The 25,498-nt window shown below is 35.8% G+C and overlaps 1 protein-coding gene across 1 annotated transcript in view; it reads right to left on the bottom strand.

Annotated features, from left to right (window-relative positions):
- CCDC150 (coiled-coil domain containing 150) overlaps positions 1 to 25,498 on the bottom strand; it is a 77,586-nt gene that overhangs the window by 1,480 nt on the left and 50,608 nt on the right. The window contains 12 exon segments of the mRNA XM_076005769.1: positions 1,594 to 1,680; positions 2,427 to 2,588; positions 2,681 to 2,749; positions 3,163 to 3,357; positions 5,830 to 5,956; positions 8,645 to 8,814; positions 9,630 to 9,723; positions 11,438 to 11,607; positions 12,452 to 12,580; positions 20,199 to 20,213; positions 20,216 to 20,263; positions 20,694 to 20,801. Of these exon segments, the coding sequence (XP_075861884.1) occupies positions 1,594 to 1,680; positions 2,427 to 2,588; positions 2,681 to 2,749; positions 3,163 to 3,357; positions 5,830 to 5,956; positions 8,645 to 8,814; positions 9,630 to 9,723; positions 11,438 to 11,607; positions 12,452 to 12,580; positions 20,199 to 20,213; positions 20,216 to 20,263; positions 20,694 to 20,801 (1,374 nt within the window).

Below are 25,498 nucleotides of genomic sequence, written 5' to 3'. Positions count from 1 at the left end.
TATTATTTTTATTTCCTTTATCATCAAAAATATTTTTGTACTTTGGGTCCTAATCACAAACTTCCAAGTTATCTTTGCTAGACGTGAAAACAGTCCTTTTCATGGTCTATAGTTGACGATGATCTGGAATCACTATTCATGTATTTGACAACTATTTTTTGAGTGCCTGGGTATACCTGGCACTTTTCTAAGTACTTGGAACATTTTGGCATTTTGAGGTAGAGCCAATAGGTTTTTATATATAAAGTTGCTTTAAAATAGCTCCAGAACATGTCCCCTAGAATAAAAAGTTAAATGACTGGTTTTTCCTATTTGGTTAATTATGTTTCATGAACCATGTTTTCATTTTTGATTCTGAAGTCTGACAGGGTGGTGTGATTCCCTCTTGACTGAAAGAAGGCAAGTTCCATGAGAGGAGAGGCCCCATTCATCTTGCTCACTCTGTATCTCCCTCACTTAGCAGGGTATCTGACATATAACAGGTCCTCAATAAGTATGCGCTACTGTGTACTTGTTCCATATTAGCCAGGTCATAGTGTGGGTACACTATAGTGAGATAAGAAAACACAACTTCCCTTTTATAGTATCATTTAACTTTTAGAAAGACACAAAGCTAAAATATTTTCCAGATCTGTTTGTGCATCCTGATAACAGGTATGACCCTAGCCCCCAAACCAAACCAAAATTCACCTTCCACCTTTCTCTAGCATTCTTTACCAGGCATGGAGGGAAAGATGACTGAAATGGCATTGCACATCATATCTATTATTATTACTGTATGGGAAATGAGAAGGGTGCTAACCTTCACTGAAACTTATTCTGATCTATCAGAATAATGCAGTAGACATTAACTTCCTGACTTTTACAGATATGATAACTGATGGCTTAAAGAAAGTAAATGTAACTGCCCTATGGGCACACAGAAAGTGTCACAGTTGGCACTCAAACTCAGATTTGTCAGAGTCCGTATTCTAATATATCATCCTGAGAGTCATACTGTCATTTAATTTAATGGCTATACCAGGGACAAATCATAATCAACTAGAAGCAACATCATTGTGATACCTTAAGCTTAAGAATCTGTTTTCTTATCTGGAAAATGAGGGCTAGTTGTAGTAAACTACTGATCTCAAAGATCCTTTCTAGCTCTAAAAATGTTTGATTTAAATACCCTCAAAAAGGCCAATTTAAGTTTAGAAAGGAGAAGCAAATTCACAGATTAATTAAGTAGGGCCTACTTTATACTTCTAGTTACTGATTAAACAAAAAGCTTCCACTTTCATTAGCTCATCAAACAATAATATATTAAAATTCAAACACATGCTGGTCTTCCCTTATATGTAGTGGTAAGGACTTGGATTTCTGGTTTAATTAATATTTTAGCATTGTTTTATCTATCATCAGGACACAGAATCTTAATCCAAACATTACTTATTCTTTACAATAGAGACTACACTTAGTAAGTTATTGTTGGTTCTTGCCTGTTGCATTCCAGACAAATACATTAATGAAGGATTTCACATTGATTTGTGTGCTTTAGAACTGCTGTACTGAAGGAAACTTGTCTAAGTTATGTCCATGGGTCTGGCTCACCTGCTCTGATTCTACACTGGCTTCTTTCAGTTTATTCTCTGTTGCTTCTTTACATTTCTTCAGGTGTCTGACAGCGTCTTCCAATTCCTGAAAATGTGATACAATGATTTTTATAAACTTCTTATGCACCACATGGAACCACTTTTATCACTTTTGTAATAAAATTGCAACCAAATTATGAAAGTGGGGTGAGCTACCTTCTCAGTTCAGGTGCTACCAAAATATAAAATGAAAACTGTTATTTTCAGTTTAACATATATTCTACATATATGTATATGATTACAAATTTTGATTTTGATTTATAGTTCTACTGAGAGACACTGATTAACACCTCTTTTCAGAATTGGAGGGATACTTTTCATAGCAGACAATCTCTATTGGAAGACAAGAGCTCATTGATCTCTTAAAGTCCCTTCTCAGTGATATGTAATGTTATGCTTTTTATTAGGCTAGGAAATAGTTAAAAGTCCTGTAACAGCAGCAGATATATCTGTGCTACAGGGAAGAACCAAGGGGTATAAAGTTCCTGAAAGGTTATGAAATCCAGTTCAGAAGTCTTACACTTAGTTGCTGGCATTTTGCATATGTAAGCTCTAGCAATTCTTTAAAAATGGACATTTTTACTAATTTGAATGAAAATAGACAACATTTGCCACATTCAAAGCTACAGGTTTCTTTCTAGATACTATTATTCTAAGGACTTATTCTAAGGTTAACAACTTATAAACGTATGCTTCTTCTATAGAATCTAGAAAATCTAGGTGCACTAATGCTGGGTTTTAGCCCAAACCATTTGCTGATAATCTTTGAGATGAATCTAAGAAACGTCTTACCTGGCATCGTTTCTCTAGTTCCTGCCTTCTTCTCCGCTCTGCCTCTAGCCGCAGCTCTTGCTGTTTATTCCGTGCTGAAGTATCATATTGGCTCTTGGCCAACATCTGCATCTCTTTCTGCAGGTTAGTCATTTCAGATACAAACCTCTGGATACTCAATGACTAAGAGAATACAAAGAGAGAGACATTTAGTGAACCTGTCCAAATTTGGGATATTACATGAAAGGTAAATAGAGTTTGTGGAAATCATCTACCTGTTCATAGTTTTTTTTCTGATATTGATCCTTAATTATCTCCATTTGCCTCAATTCTGTTTCTATTTGCTGAAAGTAAATGTGGAAATAACATAAAAAGATGATCAGTGGAAAAACTAGTTTGCTCTTTTTGCCTATAGGATGGCAAACAGAATCCCATATGAGACCCCAAAATTATCAGTTCCTGCTGGGCTTTCCCATCTGGCACACGGATCCCAAAAGAGCAAAGTCCAGTACAATCAGCATAGAAGGGGCAGATGGGGAGCCAAACATGATGCTGGCAGCTAATAAGAAACCATTTACACAGCATCATCTCCACTGAAGAGAGATGGTCCTCCCATAAGGCAATCTGCCCAATTCCCAGAGAATACAGGCTGCTGGTAGGATTCTAAATCCTACGTCCCCAGACACCATCAACTGCCTGGATCCTCACAGGGCACTAGGGAAGGAAGTGATTAGAGACTTTGGGTTTCTCATATAACCTTCATCCTCTCTACATTCTGAGCATTATTCGCCTTAGCCGACAAGTGGAGCTTAATTTGGGCCTTTTGATTCTTTATTTTCTCCTTGTTACTGTTCAGTGTTTTTTCAAGCTCTGTAAGTTTCTGCCGCAGCTCTCGGTTGGTCCGGGACACTTCCACTGATCTGAAGTTGGCTTCGTCAAGGGCTTTCTTCAGCTTGAAACACAAAGGAAAAAATTGGAACCTTTTTACCCTCCATTAAGAGAAGCCTGTTTAGTTTTTTCCCTATATTTTTCTGTCTTTGATTCTTTCTTTTAAAAAGGCGTGTAAGTGAAGCAATAATAATAATGTTTTTGATTGAGCAGTTTTATGGAGCAACAGATCAAGTGATTTTCATAATTTTTAACACTAAAGAACAAAATCTTTATTAGAATAAAGAATATAAATGTATAGTCATTATTTGCATTTTAAGAACATGGCTTTGGAGTCAGACAGACCTAAGTTCAAATCTCAGCTTCACCACTTACTAGCCAAGTGATTTTGGGCAATTAACTACCTTAAGCCTAAGGTTCATCATTTGAAAAGCATGTGTGTAGCCTGCTTCACAGGATACATGTAACAGTTAAATTAAATAAGATAGTATAGGGAAAGAATGTAAAGTCCGACACACAGTAATTGCTTGGTGATTATTACCATGCTATAAGCTTTTCTCTTCCTTTCTGTCACTTGTAGCCTCATATTTGAGGCGTGAAAATGAATTATATGGTAGTTTACATAAATACTTGTCAGCTATTGACTACCACTGCATGTACTTTTATAATAATGCTTTTTAATTCTTAAGGATTTTAATAAATTATCTTGTGAAAAGATAGCATGGTGATTACTTAATTTTACAGAGTCCCCCTCCTCCTAATGTGCCCTTAAGTCAATGCCACTTGGATTTTAAGAAAAAGAGGCAGCTGAGAAGGGAAAAAAAAGGAGGTGGTATTCTCTACAGCTGGTAGCATTTAACACAGCAAAGAATGAAGTCAAGGCTATCTGTACCTTTTTTCTCTATACTAGTTCCTTCCTTTAGATCCTAACTTTACACCAGAGTCTTTTATCACCACCTAGCTACCTCCCTATTAGATATTCCACTGTTACCTCAATCACAGCTTTGTCTAAAACTGGATAAGCCCTGACAACTATCACTTACTTTGTACTGATTATGTTTAGGCACCGTGATAATTACATTATACATACTTTCCAATTTAATCCTCAAAACAAACCTCAACAGTAATTGTGATGGTTTCCATTTTATGATTAAGGACACTGAGACTCAGAAGTCACTTACTCAGATAGTAAATTAACCATTACTAATAACAGGCAGAGCTGGGACTCAGGCAATGCTCCAGGAGCCCACTGCTGCTGCTAACTTCTCACACTTTCACTGTTCTCTGGGTCTCCTCACAAGTTCACCATCATTACTGATCCTTGTTAAGAAGATTCAGCTTCATAAGTATTCTGAACAGTGATCTCTAATTAAAGGTATATTTCTACATTTAGTGCACATTTTTATTTCCCACAGAATTTTCTTTTTATAATATATTTATATTTATACAATGCTTTGAAATTCACAAAATTGTCCTATCAATACATACTATTAGCTCAGTTTGATTTTGTGAATGGTCTTTGTCAACTGCAATTGCTAAATGTAACAAATTTAGCAGAACATAGACCAGCCAGCTCAACCAAGGAAATTATCTTAATTCCTCTCACTCCTTTTTCATGATATAAATATAACATTTAATGTTTGACAATTTTTTTAATTGAAATGGCTTTCTTATTTAATTGTTCTCTATTTTCAACAGAACTACATTTCTTGGTCCTAATTATCTAATACTCAAATTGACAATTATAGTTTTCATGAGCCTCCATGCCTCTAGTTACTCTTCACTCTTCCCTGCTCACCTGTTGCATTAACCTTCCTAAAATTATGCTTATATCACACCACCCCTGCTCAGAAACCTGTAGTGCTCCATTTCTACCTACGAGTTCACATCCAGCATTCTGGTTGTTAAGGCCATCAGCTGGTCCCATCTAAGTAACACTCTTTCTAAGTCTCGATTCTATACTCTCATTAAGCCTCCCTTCTTCTGCCACCCAACCAAACTAAAATGAACTTCCCCTTCTTTGAATTCCTTCAAACTGTACACAGCCTCCACTTATCCAAATAAGGTTCTCTGATGTTTTCCCTATTTGTCTAATGTCCAGAGTGGAGATCACAAGGAAACAGAGGTCATTTAGCACACACTAGAGCATGGACCATGCCTTCTACTGCTTTCTCTGTGCTTCTTAGGAGAGGGTGGATGCAGAAGAGATGGCAGCTAAGTGAACTGAGGAGATGGCTGACTGGATTTCCGTCAAGCAGATAGCAGTCTCCTAATTCCTCGATCCCACCCTGTCATCCCTCTGACAGAAAGGCTCTCATCAAGGCATTCCTTTGCTGGGCAAAGAACTGTACAACAGAAACTATTTTCTTGTGTGTCCCTTTACAAACTACATAGAGAGGTTTCAATTGCATTGGGCTTGCTGATCAAAGGTGGATTATAAGAACCAAAGAACTGTAGCCATTCTCTAAAATCCTTTAGCTGCTTATCCTTGTGAGAGGCATTGCCTAGAGAGAAATTTTTTGTCATGACTCCATACCTCAGTCATTTCCCGTTGTGCCGCTTTCTTTGCAGTTTCTCTTTCAGTCTGAAACTGCTTTCTTAGAGCTTCTAAGCGTTCAGCATGCAATTCTGCTTCTGCTTTGGACTCCTCAGTCATTCGCTCTCTGTATTTAAGAAGACAGATGATAAATTACCTTTAGAAATCATCTTAAAAGGTAAGAAAGATTTGGAGGGGAACATACAACTCTCCAAAAAGTGTGTGATGTGTGATTTATAAACAAGCAGCAAATCAGTCACCAGGTGAACCTCACTGATCTGGAGCTCATAAACAAGAAAAAAGAAGTGCATTTATGTAGAACATTAACAAAAATTCTACATAAAGAGATCCAATCAAAAGAGTAAAAAATTCACATCGAAGAAAAATATTAAAAGCAGCAGTGATACTGTAAAAGAGATACTTGTTTTTGTCTTGTCAGGTCTTTTTGCTAGCAGCTATTTGCTCCCTAAGTTTTCACTTCTATTTATATTGTTTCCTTATCTTTATAGGGAGAGTCTTATATTAGACCAGCATTCTTAACTCAGGCTCCTTGGTCAAGATCCATGTATAGGCCTCTAAGGGTGCCAGAATTCCCTGGAATGATATGCAAAATGTGTGTGTGTGTGAGCCCATAGCTTCTGACTCTTAAAAGGATAGGTGACTCTAACAAAGATTTATAACCAATGGACTTACACAATCACTAGGTTCCTTCTAGCTTTAATATTTTCTGTTCTAGCTGATAATGACTTAATGTGTGATTACTCCTTATCAGAACACAGTCATCTTACTCTTAACTTCCTCTATGGAAAATACAATATCAGACCATCTACCATCAGCTTCCTCAATAGTCTTCTGGATGGTCACCCATCTTCTCCTTCCCCCTAGTCTCAGAGGAAGAAATGTCCAACCTCATTTTTAATGATAACCTTTCCACTTATGCTCTCACTCTTGTTTTTCTCCAGTTCAATCAGGTTCTTTCCCATACTTTTTTATCATAGTCCATTTTCTCCTACCCTAAAAACAAGGCAGCAGCAGAATAACTTGTCTTCATGTTATACACTTGAGATGCTATCCACAATTTTCCATCACCACTGTCCTTGTCATCCTTTTCTCATCAATTGCTTACTCTTTGTAATCTTCCGTATCTATAGAAATTGGCCAGCTAGAGGATGATCAGTGGAAACCAGTTGCAAAACCCAGTGGCCTTCTCTCTGGTCTTATTCTCTTTGACTCTGCAGCATCTGACTCACTCATTTTCGCCTTTGGTGATGTTGCATCCTCCCTATACATTCCTTACCTCCCTAAATGCTCCTTCTATGGCCTCTTTTCCTTCCCCCTGAAATATAGTAGATCCTCAAGTTCTGGCCTGGGTTCTCTCTATATACTTCTAATGTGGCAGTCTAACCAATGTCAAGGCTTTCACTTTTTAGCTTTCATTTTGATAAAGATGGATTACAACTTGAAGCCTCTTTAAGAATTAAACCTACATTTCCATTTCTTTCTGTTTTTTTTTTTTTAGAGACAGGATCTCACTCTGTCATCCAGGCTGGAGTTCAATGGTATGTCAACGATATGTTCGTATATTCATAGCTCACTGCAGGCACATGGTACCATGCCTGGGTAATTTCTTTAAAAATAGAACTAGGCCTGCATTTCTAGTCTATTAAATGATTCCACCTCAAACTCAACATGTCTAAAATATAATCTCCCAAACTTGTTCTGTCTTTCTGAGTGTGTGCACTGATAAATACAATTTTGCATATAATTTCAGGAAGTTCACAGATCTCAAGTAAAACAGCATGATTCACCTTTGATGAAAATATTGTAAGCAGTGGCATAAAGGTGAATTCTGAAGCAAATGCTGCAAGGGGACCTCTGACTCTCACTTCATCCTTTTCATATAAATAACCTAGCTATGTTTAGTTATTTTATTTTTTTTAGCAGTAGTGGCAGGGATTACATTTTATGGTCACCTAAAGAAGAACTTCCAGAATTTTCAGGCTTTTGAACAACTACTAACCATCTAAACCATAACTACATAAACTGATATGAAAGAGTTTTTAAATGACACCAACCACTATATAAACACAATATGGAACAGTCTTGAGCAGTAACATTTCACCAGAATATAAAATTTGCACACATCACATATATGAAAAATACCTTTTTAGGTATATGCTTTAGCTTATACTTTTCCTTGTATTAACATGTTCATTAACTGAAAAGAATAAAGATTTACGTGTACATTACATTTCCTTTAAGTATAAATTTTCATGGAATGTTATTAATATCTAAATCATATTTACCTAGATATAATTTAAGACAAAAGGTTAGTGGCTTGACCTGAACTTGATGGGTTTCATCTAACTAATCTCAGGTCAAAACTGAAAACAATTAATGGCTTAACATCTGCTTAGATAGAGTCATCCCATTTCTGGATGTGTTATTCTCACCCAGGCTACTGTTTTTCCTTGTTCAAATCACACTTTTAAAGGACACACAAACTGTTGATAGAAAAGGGTTGGCAGAAACATGTGGGTGTCCCTTCTATTCAATATTATTCAATTTGTGGTTTAATCTTTGTGTAAAGAAGCAGCTTGATAGTAGATGAGAGAAGAGCTGAAAAGGAGAGTCAAATGAGCCCAACCCAATCAGCTACTACCTGCTGATGCTCAGCTATGCCTGGTTCCTTAACATGGCTCTGCTGAGAGTACTAGTTCCACGTAGAAGAGGGCTTAACTGGTTTATGTGAATGAGTCAGTCTTACTCCTGCAGAGGTTCTTCCCTAATTTTACTGTGACTATACTGCCCTTACTTGAATGTTTGCAAATTCTGTCGCTCAAGCTCTTTTTTTTCCAATTTCTCTTGAATGTGATCTAACTTGGTTTGCAGATGATTATTTGTCTGGAGAGCTTGTTCCAGACTCATAGCCAATTTCCTGTTGTCTTCTCTAGCTGTATCTAGAGCTTTTTGTAGAGGTTCCATCTGAAAAAGAGAATAATGTTTTTCATTCAACTATAACAGATGCAAAAGTTCATAACACTATATATCACTTCTTACATTGTATCATCAAGTGTCATTGAAACAATAATTAGTTGGAATCAGAAGCAAAGATTCTAGGTGCTAAGAATATATATGTGTGAACTTATTACAGACATTTATCAGGAGACTCTTAGAGGGAGTGGGAAGGATATGCTCCTTTGACACCAGAGAGCATTAGAAAAGAGAGCCAGCTTAATTTATCCTAACTTTTAAAATTTCAAAGTAAATTCTGCTTCCTGATCCTATGACCATCTGGTCTTACTCTCTAGTAAGATAAAAACTGACAACTCTTCCTTGTATATTATTTCAGAAAAAGCTTATTTATATGAAATATCCATGTGTATTTTATACATATACATATGTTAGCTACACATGCATTTATGTGCATGCACCTGTGAGCACACACGTGTGTATGTGTTTCCTTGTTAATAGTGGGACTACTCTAGCTACTTCCGAGACTATAAATTATTTTCTAAGCCTGTTAACTTCTGAAATCATTAGTGCATTAGTAAGTGAAAAGAATGGAGACCACATCAGACAAAGAAAATTAGGCATAATTGTGGTGCTGGTTTGTCCATAAGTGACTCATTGTAAGACTGCAGGTCCATTTCCCATTTGTAAATATGTCACTGTCCAAAATTCAGACTTGACTGAAAAGGAAATTTACCTGATTGTTTCACTTCATTTTTCCAAAATAGCAGATATTCCAATTAAACTAAAAATATGAGTGTTGACATCTATAAAAGCAAGGCCTCTACCTCATTATTGTGCTGGGAATCCACAACAAGCATTCTGGCCTGCCACTGGTCCACTTCAGCTTCTAGCTTCTGCACCCTCTGTTGGTTGAGAGCCCTAAAAATAAAAAGCACAGAAAGAGTGTTAAGAGTGACAAAAAGAACGAAAAGAATCATCTAGGAATGATACTACTTGGGAGTTACAGTCTTCTTCCAAGAAGCTCAAACAGCATCACACACAATGGACCACAGATGCTCAAAATATCTGATGACAATTAGTAACCTCAGTTTCAGGTTAAAGAAAACTAAGGTTCCTAGGAATTAAATAACTTGTCCCATCTATGATTCAATTTAGCTTGATACATTAGCTATCAATACATGTTTCTGAAACTAACTTATGGGCTGGTAATTTTACACTATATATATATGTATGTGTGTGTATATATACATATACACACACATACATATATATCACTATCACATATATGTATCACATATATCACATATATGTATATACACACACACACACATATATATCACTAGTAAAAAAAAAATCACCTTTACAAAGATAGGCTTGCTGTTGAGATTTTTGTTTCTAAATATAAAGCTACCTATTTTAATAGAAATTTATGGTGAACAGTAAACAATATTTTTAGTACCATCCCCTTGACTTTTTAAAATTCAAAGGTAAAGGCCGGGCGCGGTGGCTCACGCCTGTAATCCTAGCTCTCTGGGAGGCCGAGGCGGGTGGATTGCTCAAGGTCAGGAGTTCAAAACCAGCCTGAGCAAGAGCGAGACCCCGTCTCTACTATAAATAGAAAGCAATTAATTGGCCAACTGATATATATATAAAAAATTAGCCGGGCATGGTGGCGCATGCCTGTAGTCCCAGCTACTCGGGAGGCTGAGGCAGAAGGATCGCTCCAGCCCAGGAGTTTGAGGTTGCTGTGAGCTAGGCTGACGCCACGGCACTCACTCTAGCCTGGACAACAAAGTGAGACTCTGTCTCAAAAAAAAAAAAAAAAAAAAAATTCAAAGGTAAAACACTTTCCTATTATGTAAAAAAAAAAAAAAAAAAAAGATAAGCACAATGAAGAAAATAAAACTCACTTATTCTCTCATGACATAGAGACAATATGCACCACTAACACAGACAACATATTTTAGAAGCCCTACTAAATTCAGACCATTTGTTATTTAATATAAAAAGAAAATTTATGCAATTTTTGAAACATTCAACAAAGGAGTTTACTTATTTTTTTTTTTTAAGAGACAAGTGTTACTATGTTGCCCAGGCTGGTCTTGAACTCCTGGCCTCAGGGAATCCTCCCACAGTTTGGCCTCCCAAACTGCTGAGATTACAAGCATGAGCCACCACAACCAGCCAGAGTTTACTTATAAAATATGGTTAGAAGTATTTCTCGGAATGATTCACCTTGAATAATTAATCCTGAGATAGGATAGTAACAAATGGATAATTAAATGAAACTCAAATATACACTTAGCTTCAATTGTCTTGACAATTACTGTTCGGCAGACCCAAGGGCAGAATTAGGTTTAAATGATAAAGAAAGCAGCAACAGTAAAACAGTAGTATAGCTCATGAACTTCTAGGATACATATTCTTTTATATCACTACAAAATAGGGAAATTTTGAATTTTGGGGAATCATGTTGATTTCTAATTCTAGATTTTCTCTAACTTGCTAGTTCTTTAGAGACCATTTTACTAGTCTTTCCCAAAGGAAACAACATAAAGTGACTTAATTTACTGACTGGACACTGTTCCTTAGTACAACACAGCAATATCAAGCACAGAAAAATCACAGGTACCTTTCCTTCTTGAGGCCTGCAATTTCCGAATCCCTCCGCCCAAGCTCTACTTGTACTTTCTCCAGAGCACCTTGCATCTTACTGTGAGAAGCCAGCACATTCTCCAACATGATTGTGACTTTGCAGTTGTCTTCTTTAGCCTCTGCCAATTGTCGCTGAAAGTTTCCCACCTAGTAGAAAACGAAACAAGACAAAGATCCTTTTTGCTTATTCTTTTGCTACTGTGTCTCCTTACTCCTAGGAAAGGGCACAAAAAGCAGGTACAGTAGAATGCTAGGAGAAATAATTAAAGTCTATTTCATTATGTTGTTGTTTCTTAAGTTATTGTAACTTGTGAAAAAGACTCCAGATCCTATGAAGAACTCTGCAGCTTCCCAACTGTTGTCATGTCACAGAGCACATATTAACTAGAGACACTAAGTCAACACATTCTTGACTGCAGAGGTGGTCCCAGGCTGGCCTCTCAGCTCTCTTCTGATGAGGTCAGACAAGAAGAATGCATCTAAAACTCATTGGGATTATCTGAGAAAAAAAGTCTATAAAAGAAAGTGGAAGCTGCTGAAGAATGATGAAACTCATAGCTCTCCTCAGAGATGCAAAGTCTAGACCCGGCTGTCAGAGAGAAGTTTGGGATGTGACCTCTGCTCTTATTAAGCACACACAGTTAATGAGAGAGCAACACAGTAATATTATGTTAATAAAACATAAGTTTGAAGGTTATTATTAATATTAATATTACCAAGCTCAGATGTGTCTTAATAGAAAAAATTGGAACTTTCTGAGTATTTTAAGACAGAAAGGTCAAAAAAAATTGGGAGTTAAATATAATGTATTTTTTAAGGAAAATATTTTAAAACTATTCTATAGTTATCTTTTCTCTAGAAAAAGAAATCCTCCTTTGATCAATCCTCACTCTTTCTTACTAATGGAAACAAAGTAAGGAACATGGCTCATGAACGATTTCATAAGTCTTTCATCTTAGTAACGGATTCTCAGAAGAGGCTGATGCCTTGCCTTCTTGTTTTCCCTGTCCTCCAAAGCCTCGAGGTCCTCTTTCAACTTCTGACTCTCTTTCAGGGCTGCATCACGACACTTAATTGTTCGAGACAGCTCCTCTTCACTTTTTTCAAGAATGGATTTCACCTTAGGAGAAAAAAAGAAACAATAAATAACACTCCTAAACATAATAAATCATTTTTTACAATAAGACCCAGCAATTTAGAAGCCAAATTTAAAATGTTTAATTAAATATATTTATTCATTACCTTAAATAAAACTAACCCATCTTTATTAGCTGTTTATTCCTTTAAAGAAAACTACAACAAAAGTATCTGTGTGAAGATGGGCAAACCTAATATATTAGTCTCCATGAAAGCATAGGAATGGGGAGAATAAGACTAACTATACAAAGCTGAGATGTAAAATGGGGGGAGTAATTGATTATCATGGAACTACCTTCCTTTTGAACACAAAACAAGCATACAAATTAATTTTATAAAAGCAGAGATGAGTAAGTCCCAAATACTGTCAAGAAAATAGTGTTAAAGCAGAATGAATCCTAATTACAAATACAGGATTAGAATTTCATACACTTAAAACACTTTTAGTAAATACACACAATCATTTCAGATAATCATACTATTTTAAATATTATTTTTTAAAACTTTTTATTTCACAATAATTATAGATTCACAGGATGTTGCAAAAATAGTACAAGTCCCATGTACCCTTATTCCTGCTTCTAATGATGACATCTTATATTGCTGTAGTTCAACATCAAAACAAAGAAATTGACATTGGTACATTATTAACTGTATTAACTAGATTACAGAATTTATTCAGTTTTCACCATGTTTAACCTTTATTCATCCATGTATGTGCATGCACACATAGTTCTATACAATTTGATCCCATATACATATTCATGTAACCACCACCATAATCAAGACACAGAACTCTTTTATCATCACAGATGAGTTCCCTTGTCCTTTCTCTCTATATTTGCCCCACCCTCCAAAAATCCATCTTGTCCTCTGGCAACCACTAATTTGTTCTCTATCTCTATGGTTCTATCCTTTCAAGAATGTTATTTCAAACATTTTAATATAATAAATTTTTGAATAGGTAATACATTCATATTATTCTTTTTTTTTCAGCATATTATGGGGGTACAGATTTTAAGGTTTCAATAAATGCCCTCCCCCCCATATTATTCTTTTTTAAACAGCTTTACTGAGGGATAACTGACAATAAGCTGCACATACTTAAAGTGTACTATTTGATAAGTTTTAACATATGTATAAGGCCTTAAAACCATAATTGAGATAGTGAACATTTCCATCATCCAAAGAGTTTCCTACCACCCCTTTCTAATCGCCCCCTTCTATTTCCCTATTACCGCATCCCAACTCTAGGTAACCACTTATCAGTCTTCTGTCACAATAGTTTGTATTTTCTAGAATTTTATATAAATAGAATCATATTGTATGCACTCTTTTTTAAATGGCTTCTTTCACTCAGCATAATTATTTTGAAATTCATCCAATCTGTTGCATGTATCAATAGGTTATACCTTCTATTGCTTAGTGTTCTATTATATGGATATATCACAATTTACTTATCCATTCATCACCTTCAGTTTTAAGCTATTAATATTACAAACAGAGCTGTTGTGAGCATTTGTACATAAGTCTTTGTGTAGACATATGCTTTCATTTATCTTTGGTAATACTTAGGATTGGCTGGGTCACATGGTGGTAGTATGCTTCACTTTTAAAGAGAGGAGGTCACACTATCACTCTTTACTGATGATATGCTCTTATATCTACAAAACTCCAAAGATTCTGCCAAGAGACTCTTTGAATTGATAAATAAATTTAGCAAAGTCTCAGGTTACAAAATCAATGTACACAAATCAGTAGCATTCCTGTACATAAACAACAGTCAAGCTGAGAATCAACTCAAAGACCCAATATCTTTCACAATACCTATAAATAAAATATCTAGGAATATATTTAACCAAGGAGGTGAAAGATCTCTGCAATAGAAATATGAATCACTGAGGAAGGAAATTTTAGATGATGTAAACAAATGGAAGAACATATCATGCTCATAGATTGGCAGAATCAACATTGTTAAAATGTCCACACAACCCAAAGTGATTTACAGATTTAATGTAATCCCCATCAAAATACCAATGTCATTTTTTGCAGATCTAGAAAAAAATAATTCTATGCTTCATTTGGAACCATAAAAGAGCCCAAATAGCCAAAGCAACCTTAAGCAAAAGGAATAAATCTGGAGACATCACTTTACCAGATCTTAAGCTATACTACAAGGCTATAGTAATCCAAACAGCCTGGTATTAGCACAAAAACAGAGACATAGACCAATGGAACAAGACTGAGAGCTTAAACATAAAACTATTCTCATACAGCTATTTGATTTTTGACAAAGCAAACAAGAACATATACTGGGGAAAAGAATCCCTTTTCAATAAATGGAGCTGGGAAAACTGGATACCCACGTGATGAAGACTGAAACAGGATCCACATCTCTCACCACTCGCAAAAATCAACTCATGATGGAAAACAGAATTAAACATAAGGCAGGAAACCATACGAATTCTAGAAGAGAATATTGGAAAAACTCTTACAGACATTGGCCTAGGTAAAGAATTTATGAAGAATACCCCAAAAGCAATCACAGCATCAACAAAAATAAATAAGTGGGACTTTATTAAATTAAAAAGCGTCTGCACAGCCAAAGAAACAATCACATAGCAAACAGACAATCTACATCCGATAAAGTGCTAATAACCAGAATCTACAAATAACTCAAGCAAATCAGCAAGAAAAAAAAGTCAAACAACCCCATTAAAAAGTGGGCAAAAGACATGAGCAGAAGCTTTTCAAAAGAAGATATACTAATGGCTAATAAATGTGAAAAAATGCTCAACATCACTAATCATCAAGGAAATGCAAATCAAAACCACAATGGGATATCAACTAACCCCAGTGAAAATAGCTTTTATCAAACAGTCCTAAAATAAATGCTGGTGTGGACGCAGAGAAAAAACAACATTTATATACTGTTATTGGTACTGCAAACTAGTACAACCACTATGAAAAATGATAATGGCGATTCCTCAAAGAACTAAAAGTAGACCTATCATTTGATCTAGCAATCCCACTACTGGGTATTTACCCAAAGGAAAAAAAAAGTCGTTTGTATCAAAAAGACACTTGCACTCAAATGTTTATCGCTGCACAATTCACAATCGCAAAGATGTGGAATCAACCCAAGTGCCCATCAATACATGAGAAGATTAACAAAATGTGGTATATGTATATCAAAGTGTACTACTCAGCCATAAAAAAATGAATTAATACCTTTTGTAATAATCTGGATGGAATTGAAGGCCATTCTCCTAAGTGAAATATCTCAAGAATGGAAAAACAAATAGCACATGTACTCACTATTAAATTGGAACCAAACAGCACTCATGTGCACAGATGGAAGTCAAACTCAATGGAAATCAAGCAGGTGGGTGGGGGAAAGAAGATGGGTGAAATCTTACCTAATCAGTACAATGCACACTATCTGTGTGATGGGCACACTTATAACTTTGTCTCAAACAGTACAAAAGCAATACATGTAAACACACCATTTGTACCCCTGTAATATTCTTTTTTTTTTTTTTTTGAGACAGAGTCTCACTTTGTTGCCCAGGCTAGAGTGAGTGCCATGGTGTCAGCCTAGCTCACAGCAACCTCAAACTCCTGGGCTCAAGCGATCCTCCTGCCACAGCCTCCCGAGTAGCTGGGACTACAGGCATGCGCCACCATGCCCGGCTAATTTTTTTTATATATATAAGTTGGCCAATTAATTGCTTTCTATTTATAGTAGAGACCGGTTCTCGCTCTTGCTCAGGCTGGTTTCAAACTCCTGACCTCGAGCAATCCACCTGCCTCGGCCTCCCATAGTGCTAGTATTATAGGCGTGAGCCACCGCACCCGGCCCAGTCAATATTTCTGAATGTCAATTTTAGGCAATGTACCATTCCAGTCTCTTTGACAGAGAAAGATGAGGGTCCTTCTGTTCAATGAACTGTGAGTTTTTTCTTTTTCTTTCTCTTTTGGTACCAGGAAAGCCTTCCAGAGTGCTAGGATTACAGGTGTGAGCCACCACGCCCGGCCTACTGTAATATTCTGAAATTAAAAAAAGAAATTGCCAAACTATTTCCTAAAGTGGCTAATACTAATAGGTGTATAGTAGTATCTCACAGTGGTTTTATTATTCATATTATATTTAACATCAGTCCCTAATGACTAATGTTAAACATCTTGTCAAGTGTTTCTCTACCATCTATATATCTTATTTGGTAAAATATCTGATCAAGTGCTTTGCCCATTCTTTTTATTGGGTTTTCTTCTTAGTGAGTTTTTGAAATTTTTTATATGTTCTGAAGATAAGGCCTTAATTAGTAATGTGATTTGCAAATATTTTCTCCCAGACTATAACTTTTTTCTTCATTCTTGTAATGTCTTTGAAGAACGTAGTTGTCAGTTTTCATGAAGTTCAATCATTTTTATTCCTTTATGGAGGCTTTGGATGTCAAATCTAAGAAATCTTCATGTAATTCATGATCACAAAGATTGCCCCCTATGTTTTCTTCTAAAAGTTTTACAGTTTTAGGGTTTATATTTAGATCTATGATCCATTTTGAGTTAATTTTTACATATGGCATGAGATAGGGATCAAAGATTTTTTTGTTTTGCCTATGAATACACAATTATCCCAGCACCATTTGTTGAAAAGACCATCCTTTCTCTGCTTTCAGTTTTGTTGGAAATGTTCATAAAATTCATTATTTTGAATAGGTGGCACATTACCATTATTCTTAAAATACAAAAGGATTGAGTGAAAACTCTCCCAGCCACCCAGTTTTCTTCCTCAAAAATAATGTTCCCAGTTCATTATGAGTCATTTTAGAGATATATCCTATGCACATACAAGTAAACACATATGTTTACTTAAACACATGTATATTCTTTATCTCCCCACCTATTTTGTATGCAAATAGTAAAATATTATATTCTTCTGAATTTTGGTTGTTTAAACCTAATAATAATACTTAACTTGAAGCAAATATTGCAAACTATGGATACACCAATATTTATTTAGCCAGTTTTTTCACTTTATTTTTTAAAGAAACGGGGCTTCACTGTGTTGCCCAGACTGGTTGGTGTGTTCAATTCCTGGCCCCAAGTGATCCTCCCACCTCAGTCTCCCAAAGCGCTAGGATTACAGGCATGAGCCACTGTGCTCAGCCACAAATCTCTTATTGATGGAATTTTGGTTGCTGTGTCTGTTGCTATTAACCAATAGTACCCCACTAAGTAACTCTGTAAACATGTCATGTGTATAAGCTAGTATCTGTAGAAAAAAGTCCTAGAAGTACATTGTGGAGTCAAAGGTATGATAAATATTGCCAAATTGGCCTCCATAGGAAGTTATACCTTTTACACTCCCATAGCAACAAAGAAGAATGCCTTTTCGCCACATCTTCCTCGACATTATTAGACTTCCCTAAAATTTGACCTATAACATTTAAAATACTTCAACTTCTTCTGGAAGGACCTCACAAAAACACAAAGGATGCTGACTTATAGAGTCTGAAAATCTACTGGATTTTTGTTCTAGAAAAGTACACAAAGAAGAATAGATTTTGAAATTTTAACAGTGTTTATAAGATACATAAATACAAAAATACCACTAGTAAAAATACCACTAGTAAAAATGCTATCTAAATAGTAGTCTATTTTAGAAGACAAGCTATAGTACTTTTTTTTTTTCTTTAAGAGACAGAGTCTTGCTCTGTTGCCCAGGTGCTGGAATACAATAGTACAAATCATAGCTTACTGTAACCTTGAACTCCTGGGCTCAAGCAATCCTCCCAGAGTAGCTGGGACTATAGGCATGCGTGCCACCACACCTGGCTAACGTGTTTTTTTGGACAGAAAGGGTCTTATGATGTTGCCCAGGTTATTTTAAAATATCCATCAAAGATGGATGCTTTTATTTTTTTATTTTTTTGAGACAGAGTCTCACTTTGTTGCCCAGGCTAGAGTGAGTGCCATGGTGTCAGCCTAGCTCACAGCAACCTCAAACTCCTGGGCTCAAGCAATCCTGCTGTCTCAGCCTCCCGAGTAGCTGGGACTACAGGCATGTGCCACCATGCCCGGCTAATTTTTTCTCTATATATTAGTTGGCCAATTAATTGCTTTCTATTTATAGTAGAGACAGGGTCTCGGCTCTTGCTCAGGCTGATTTCGAACTCCTGATCTCGAGCAATCCTCCTGCCTTGGCCTCCCATAGTGCTAGGATTACAGGCGTGAGCCACTGTGCCCAGCCAAGATGGATGCTTTAATAAGTTTTCTCTGGAAAATATTTTCCAATGTTCAATTTCTTAGGGCTTCTTAATGTATTTCAACTTTAAAATCAGACTTTATCCAAGCATTTTAGCTCAAATAGTAAGATTACATAGAAATTTTGAATTTCTAAAAAATCAAAATGAAATAAAAATAACTCAATTGTTACTGTTAAGCCACATTTTTTTCTATGTCCAAAACAAAAATTAATTATGTGATAGTCAGGATGATGGTTTCAATCTATATCATCAGTTTTTCCTATTTGTGAAGAACCTAATTTCCTTGTTATATCTTCAAGTATTATATTTCTAGATTGTTACTATTTTTCTTCATTCTTATATGATCTGAAATTTTCCTAAGTTTTAGTTTGTGGTCTTCACTTACCGAATCCCGTTTAAGTAAATCTGGTGATTCACAACTTAGTAATGGTCTTGAGGCAAGAATCTCTATTTTGCCTTCTAGTCTTCCCTCCATGGTTTTAATAGCATTCAAAAGAGTCTTTAGAGAGATTCTGGAGTCTCCAATCTCCTGAGACGTTCTCACAGAAGACACGGTAGGTGCAAAGCTCACATGGCGTGTAGAGTTTGGAATAACACTAGGCAAACCAACTGAAGTTCTTTCCTTTGAACTGTTTACATGGGACCTAGAGCTTTCAAGGGATTTTGAAGACGCAGGCCTCTCTGGAGATCTCCTTTTTCTTGGAGGCATCACCAATTAAAAATAACAAAAGCAGCTAAACCTCCAGTTATTTTTCAAGGAGTACCCACTTTACTAGGAGATACAATACAAATAATGTTCTAGAGAAAGCAACACTGGAAAATATATTTGAAAATATGTTCCTTTGCTTTCAATGAAGAGATCACACTGTAAAGTATGACCTAGTGAAGAAAGAGACTTTAAACCAAATACCCTGTAAGAGAGTGTATCTAAGGAAGCCCCCTTTAACAACTTTGTGACCTCATCACTCAACAGTACAGTCAGTTGGTTAGAACCCTATGAAGGTTCCACTTGAAGACATATTTAAGTTCCTTGGTTACGAGGGGTGTATATATACACAATTGTCAGAGACACAGAAGTCACACAGGCTTATGCTAAGAGTTAAAGATTTTTAAAATACTCAATCTAATTATATACACAGTAAATTTGTAAAGCACTTAAATGAATCATTTTCTTTTGGTAACAGCTTCCTGGGTTATGTTCCCCACTAAATGTTTTATGTATCTTGCTTAACTTTTCTCTATTCATTTGTTAAAATGTCATGTGACCTATGAAAGGTTTTCAGTCTCAATAGCCACCATGCTGACAAGAAAGCACCTTCACTGTAATACCTCTTTCAGGTGAGCGTATCTGTTGCAGGGATACCTTCCTTGTTGACATTGAGTTCTAAGTTTGCCTATAATTCAAAAAAGCAAAGATACTTGTTCCTTCTGTCTGCCAAAAATTTTAACGCTCAATTTCAAAAATCCTCCATGAAAGCATTTCTCAATGCTTCTAATAACAATGCTCCCTATGAATGCTTATTAATACAACCTATTTTTTTTCTGAAAGGCATAACTTTCTGCTAAGTTTATTGAGTACATTCTTAACTGCTCTTTTAGAAGCAAACTGAATGACCCAATCCTGCTTCAGGCATCTTTACAAATTCCTCTGAGGCTTAGCAGAACTCTGTACATAGTAGGTCCTTTAAAAATGTTTGTTGAAGTAAGTCAAGTGAGAGAATATCCATGTTTCTGGTATTGTATGGTAAGATGGGGAGAGAGGCATTGAACAATTTCTTAAAAACTAAAACAGCAGCAATCTACTTTTGTAGATATTAATCACACCTGAGCATATTTGGCTTCTAGAGCCTTATTCAACTTGCGTAGATGGTCATTCTGTGAACTGGTTTCAGTAAAAGATTGTAGTTGTTCTTCTAGCTGTTTAACTTTTATCTAGAGGAAAAACAGAAAAGCAATACAATAAGAAAAATAAATTTAAAATAAACAAAATTTTTAAAATATTTTATATATTCCAAAAGGAAAAAATATGAGTTTTGCAAAAAAATTACAGAGAATCCTTAATACTTGCAAAAAATAAGCCTAAGTCTTTTTAATTATGCAAAAACATCCTATTTCAACTCACAGCTAAAAGTAGGCTATAGACATTTAAATGTACCAAGATAACTCATTTAGTTTCTATTGTTTATAGACACACCAAATGGACATGACTCATGAATATAACAGTGAGATTTTGTGGTTAATATATTTCAGTTTTAACGGAATTGGATAATTAGAATTGTCAACTTGCAAGAAGCAGCCATAGAGTCTTGTGTTTTATTGACAGAGAATTATAAAAGTTGAATAAATGGAATTCTTATATGCTGAATTATAATTTAAAATTAACTCATAAGGGGACCACTCACTTATTTCTCTAAAAAGTTAACTAACATTTGGGGGGATATCATTTAATATATACTTACAAATCTCCAAACCCTGTGTTTTTCCATATTTTCTTCCTCTTATCTCCAATCCTCTTATACAAAACAACTAATATTACTGAGCCTACTCCTGGATCAGGAAAAATTTCATCCAAAATTTTCTATTTAAATCAACTTTTTCCTCTTTTGCTATCTTTAATTTTTCTTATCTGTGGAGGGCAAATATCTCTTTGGCAGTAGCTACTAGACATTTTCAGCAGCTGTTAAAATTTGAGTGCTAATATTAATTTTTTTAAAAGGCTGCATTAAAACCCATTTTTGTCTCAGGAAATCTCCCTTGTTCCATCATTAGGATCCTTATTTCTCTCACCTTTGCCTGTTTCTGTTGCTACATTTGCATGGTGTACAGTGTGTAAAACATGTGCTATGGTTCCCCAAAGCCATCAGTAAAAATTAATCATGGTTTTCACTTAAGGTTCAGAATTAAAACAGTTGCCTCTAAATAGAGGTACTGATGCAACAATTATTCTCATTTTAAACATAAACTAATTGCTATTAACTCATAGAACCCAAGGGAAAATAGAGTGCATTTGACTATAAAGACTTTTAGGTTTGCCTCTCTTCAAATAACACACAGAATGCTCTTATTCCCCAATATTCCTCAGATTATATAGTATGATGCCCTGAAACTCATCAGATAGCATGTTATCATCTAGTACTTTATATTGTGTTTCTTTCTTTCTTTTTTTTTTTTTTTTTGAAACAGAGTCTCACTCTATTGCCTGGGCTAGAGTACTGTGGCATCAGCCTATCTCCCAGCAACCTCAAACTCCTGGGCTCAAGCAATCCTTCTGCCTCAGCCTCCTGAATAGCTGGGACTACAGGCATGCGCCACCATGTCCGGCTAATTTTTTTCTATATACTTTTAGTTGGCTAATTAATTTCTTTCTATTTTTAGTAGAGACAGGGGTCTCACTCTTGCTCAGGCTGGTCTCGAACTCCTGACCTTGAGTGATCCGCCTGCCTCAGCCTCCCAGAGTGCTAGGATTACAGGCATGAGCCACTGCACCCGGCCTGGAGTTTCTTATTTGGCAGAATTTCTAACTCAGGACATTCAAAATAAGAAAGAACGGGCCAGGCGTGGTGGCTCACACCTGTAATCCTAGCACTTTGGGAGGCTGAGTCGCGCGGATTGCTGAAGGTCAGGAGTTCGAAACCAGCCTGAGCGAGACCCCATCTCTACCAAAAATAGAAATAAATTAATTGACCAACTAAAAATATATATACAAAAAAAAGTTAGCCGGGCATGGTGGCGCATGCCTGTAGTCCCAGCTACTTGGGAGGCTGAGGCAGTAGGATCGCTGAGCCCCAGAGATTGAGGTTGCTGTGAGCCAGGCTAACGCCAGGGCACTCACTCTAGCCTGGGCAACAAAGTGAGACTCTGTCTCAAAAAAAAAAAAAAAATAAGAAAGAACATAGAAGGACAGGCCAGAAGCAAATAAATCCTGCTGCCTCTCAGAGTTCTGGTGTTTCCATGATCACTAAAATCCAAGCTAGTTTCTATAACTAGTTTATCAGCCAGACCCAGGAATAGCAGTGATTTGGCTCAAGGCCAGATCCCCATTTTATTTCAAACCATACACACACACACACACAATTACAAAAATAATAACACTATAGAAACTACAAGATAGCTAGGAATAGAAAGGACCTCTCATTTAAATCTGTTTTGTAATACAAATATCCCAAAGTAATGCAATTAATACATTTTAGTGCATTTATAGTTTGAAGTGAGCTTCATAGTTATAACAACCTGAGCTGCCAAAGCCAAGTATTTTGATTAAAAGTACAAAAATAGATTCAGGAAACTGATAATTTCTGTGCAGCATAGATTTTTTTCTTTTAAAACACTTACCTATTATCCATATAATAGAATATCAACAATGCAAATCAAAGAACCTACACAACAAACAACATGGATGTATCTCACAATTATAATATTGGGTGAAAGAATCAAGAAATAAAAAAGCATATACTGGGTAACTACATAAAGTCCAAATACAGGTAAAACTTATTAATATATGGGGTGTTAGAAGTCAGGAAGTATAATTACCCTTGTGGGGGATAGTTATCGGAAGGGAATTTTGGATGTTGAGAATGTTCTATCTAGGCCAGGCACGGTGGCTCACGCCTGTAATCCTAGCACTCTGAGAGGCCAAGGCGGGTGGATCATTTGAGCTCAGGAGTTCGAAACCAACCTGAGCAAGAGCGAGACCCCGTCTCTACTATAAATAGAAAGCAATTAATTGGCCAACTAATGTATAGAGAAAAAATTAGCTGGGCATGGTGGCGCATGCCTGTAGTCCCAGCTACTCGGGAGGCTGAGGCAGAAGGATTGCTTGAGCCCAGGAGTTTGAGGTTGCTGTGAGCTAGGCTGACACCATGGCACTCACTCTAGCCTGGGCAACAAAGTGAGACTCTGTCTCAAAAAAAAAAAAAAAAAAAAAAAGTTCTATCTTGACATGAGTGCTAATCACATAAATAATGTTTATTTTGTAAACAATTAATTGGGCTATGCCATATGTACTTTTTGTATATATGTTATAGTTCAATAAAAATTTACAAAACAAAAAATAAAACAAACAAAACACTTAACTTCTAAATTAAGGTCACAAATGCAGTTGCTTATGGGGCCAGGCAGCTAACATAATGTTGGAATCCAGTTGGTGTAAAGTGATGGGGCCAGTGGTGGATTACAGCAACGCTAAGGAACTCAAACTGACATATACTTAAGACCAATTTAAAAAGTGTTGGAAATCTCTCAAACATATATAGTAATATCCCATCTACCTCTCATTCAACTTAAAATAATAAAACATTACTAGTACAATTGAAACCCTCTGTGTAGCCTATCCCAACCAAATTTTCTCCCTCTATCCTAGAATTAACCACTATGCTAAATTTGGTGTTTATCATTCCCATTCTATAAAAAAAAAGTTTTACTATATATTTATTCCTAAATAGTATGTAGTATTGTTTTATGAGATTCATCCATGTTAATGCATGTAATTCTAAGGTACCTATTTAATATACCCTCTTACATATATTGCTTTTAAAATTGGCATAACTACTTTTTGGAGAAATTTGACAAAATCTAGTAAAATTCAAGATATGCACATCCTACAGCCCAATAATTCTATTCATGAGAATTATACTCAGCCTAGTATATTTTCTTGCAAATGAGTATAAGTAAACACGTACAAAAATTCATATCAGCATTGTAATTGTTTGCAAGCAATTGAAAACTTGCTAAATATCCATCAATAGAATAGAGAAATATATTGTGGCATATTTATATAATGAAATACTACACAGAACTGAAAATGAAATTCAAACTATGTTTGAATGTGAGGCAGCAGTTTCTGACACAGTCTAAATACACACCTAAAATATAGTATTTATACCATTCCTTAACAATTCTGAAAATATAGTTTTTATGTAAGATGATTCCTATGTAGTATTTTTAATCCATCCTAATCCAAGTGAGGGAGAACATACAGCAGACTATTGTTTCAACTATTTAGTATGCAGCTCTTCTTTTAAACTGTCTTGCAAAAATTATATGCTGTAGGAGCACTTTCCCTACAGCTAATGAAGTCAGTGCTTTTGGACTGTGCCAGCCCAAGGCTTGACATAAAAGCACCAGTGAATCAATAGTTTCAAAAATGTTTCAGCCTTCAAAGATTATAAAAGAAAAATCTTAACCTCTTACTATAGGAACATGAGCAGCAAAAAAGCATATATTTGACTTACGATTATGTGGATAATTTCTAAGATTACATAGTAGAGGTCTTAAAGGTCAGATGGGTAACATCAGACACATTCATAAATTTTAAAATATATCCCATTCCCAGCCAAAATCTGGCTGTAAGTCTGCCCTGAGGTCTTGGGATTTGTCTTATAAATTTAATAAGGTACTTCATTTCTCTTGGGAAAGCTTAAAAAAGATCAAAATCATGGGTCATAACTTCTTATGAGATCATTAGTTTCACAAAGGGGAAAGTTCTTTCAGACCAGCAATAATTTATACATCCAGCCTGTAATGTTGCCTATTTTTCCCAGTGAGAAGTAGGTTAAGAGAAGTATGCTTACCTGCCTCGTTTTATTATGTGATTAAGATTAAACTCAAGAAAACTTAAGATGTGTCCAGGA

Source organism: Microcebus murinus, chromosome 8, assembly GCF_040939455.1.
Source record: "Microcebus murinus isolate Inina chromosome 8, M.murinus_Inina_mat1.0, whole genome shotgun sequence".
Lineage (NCBI taxonomy): Eukaryota > Metazoa > Chordata > Mammalia > Primates > Cheirogaleidae > Microcebus > Microcebus murinus.
Note: the sequence above shows the minus strand (reverse complement) of the source record. Positions and strands in the feature narration are given on the sequence as shown.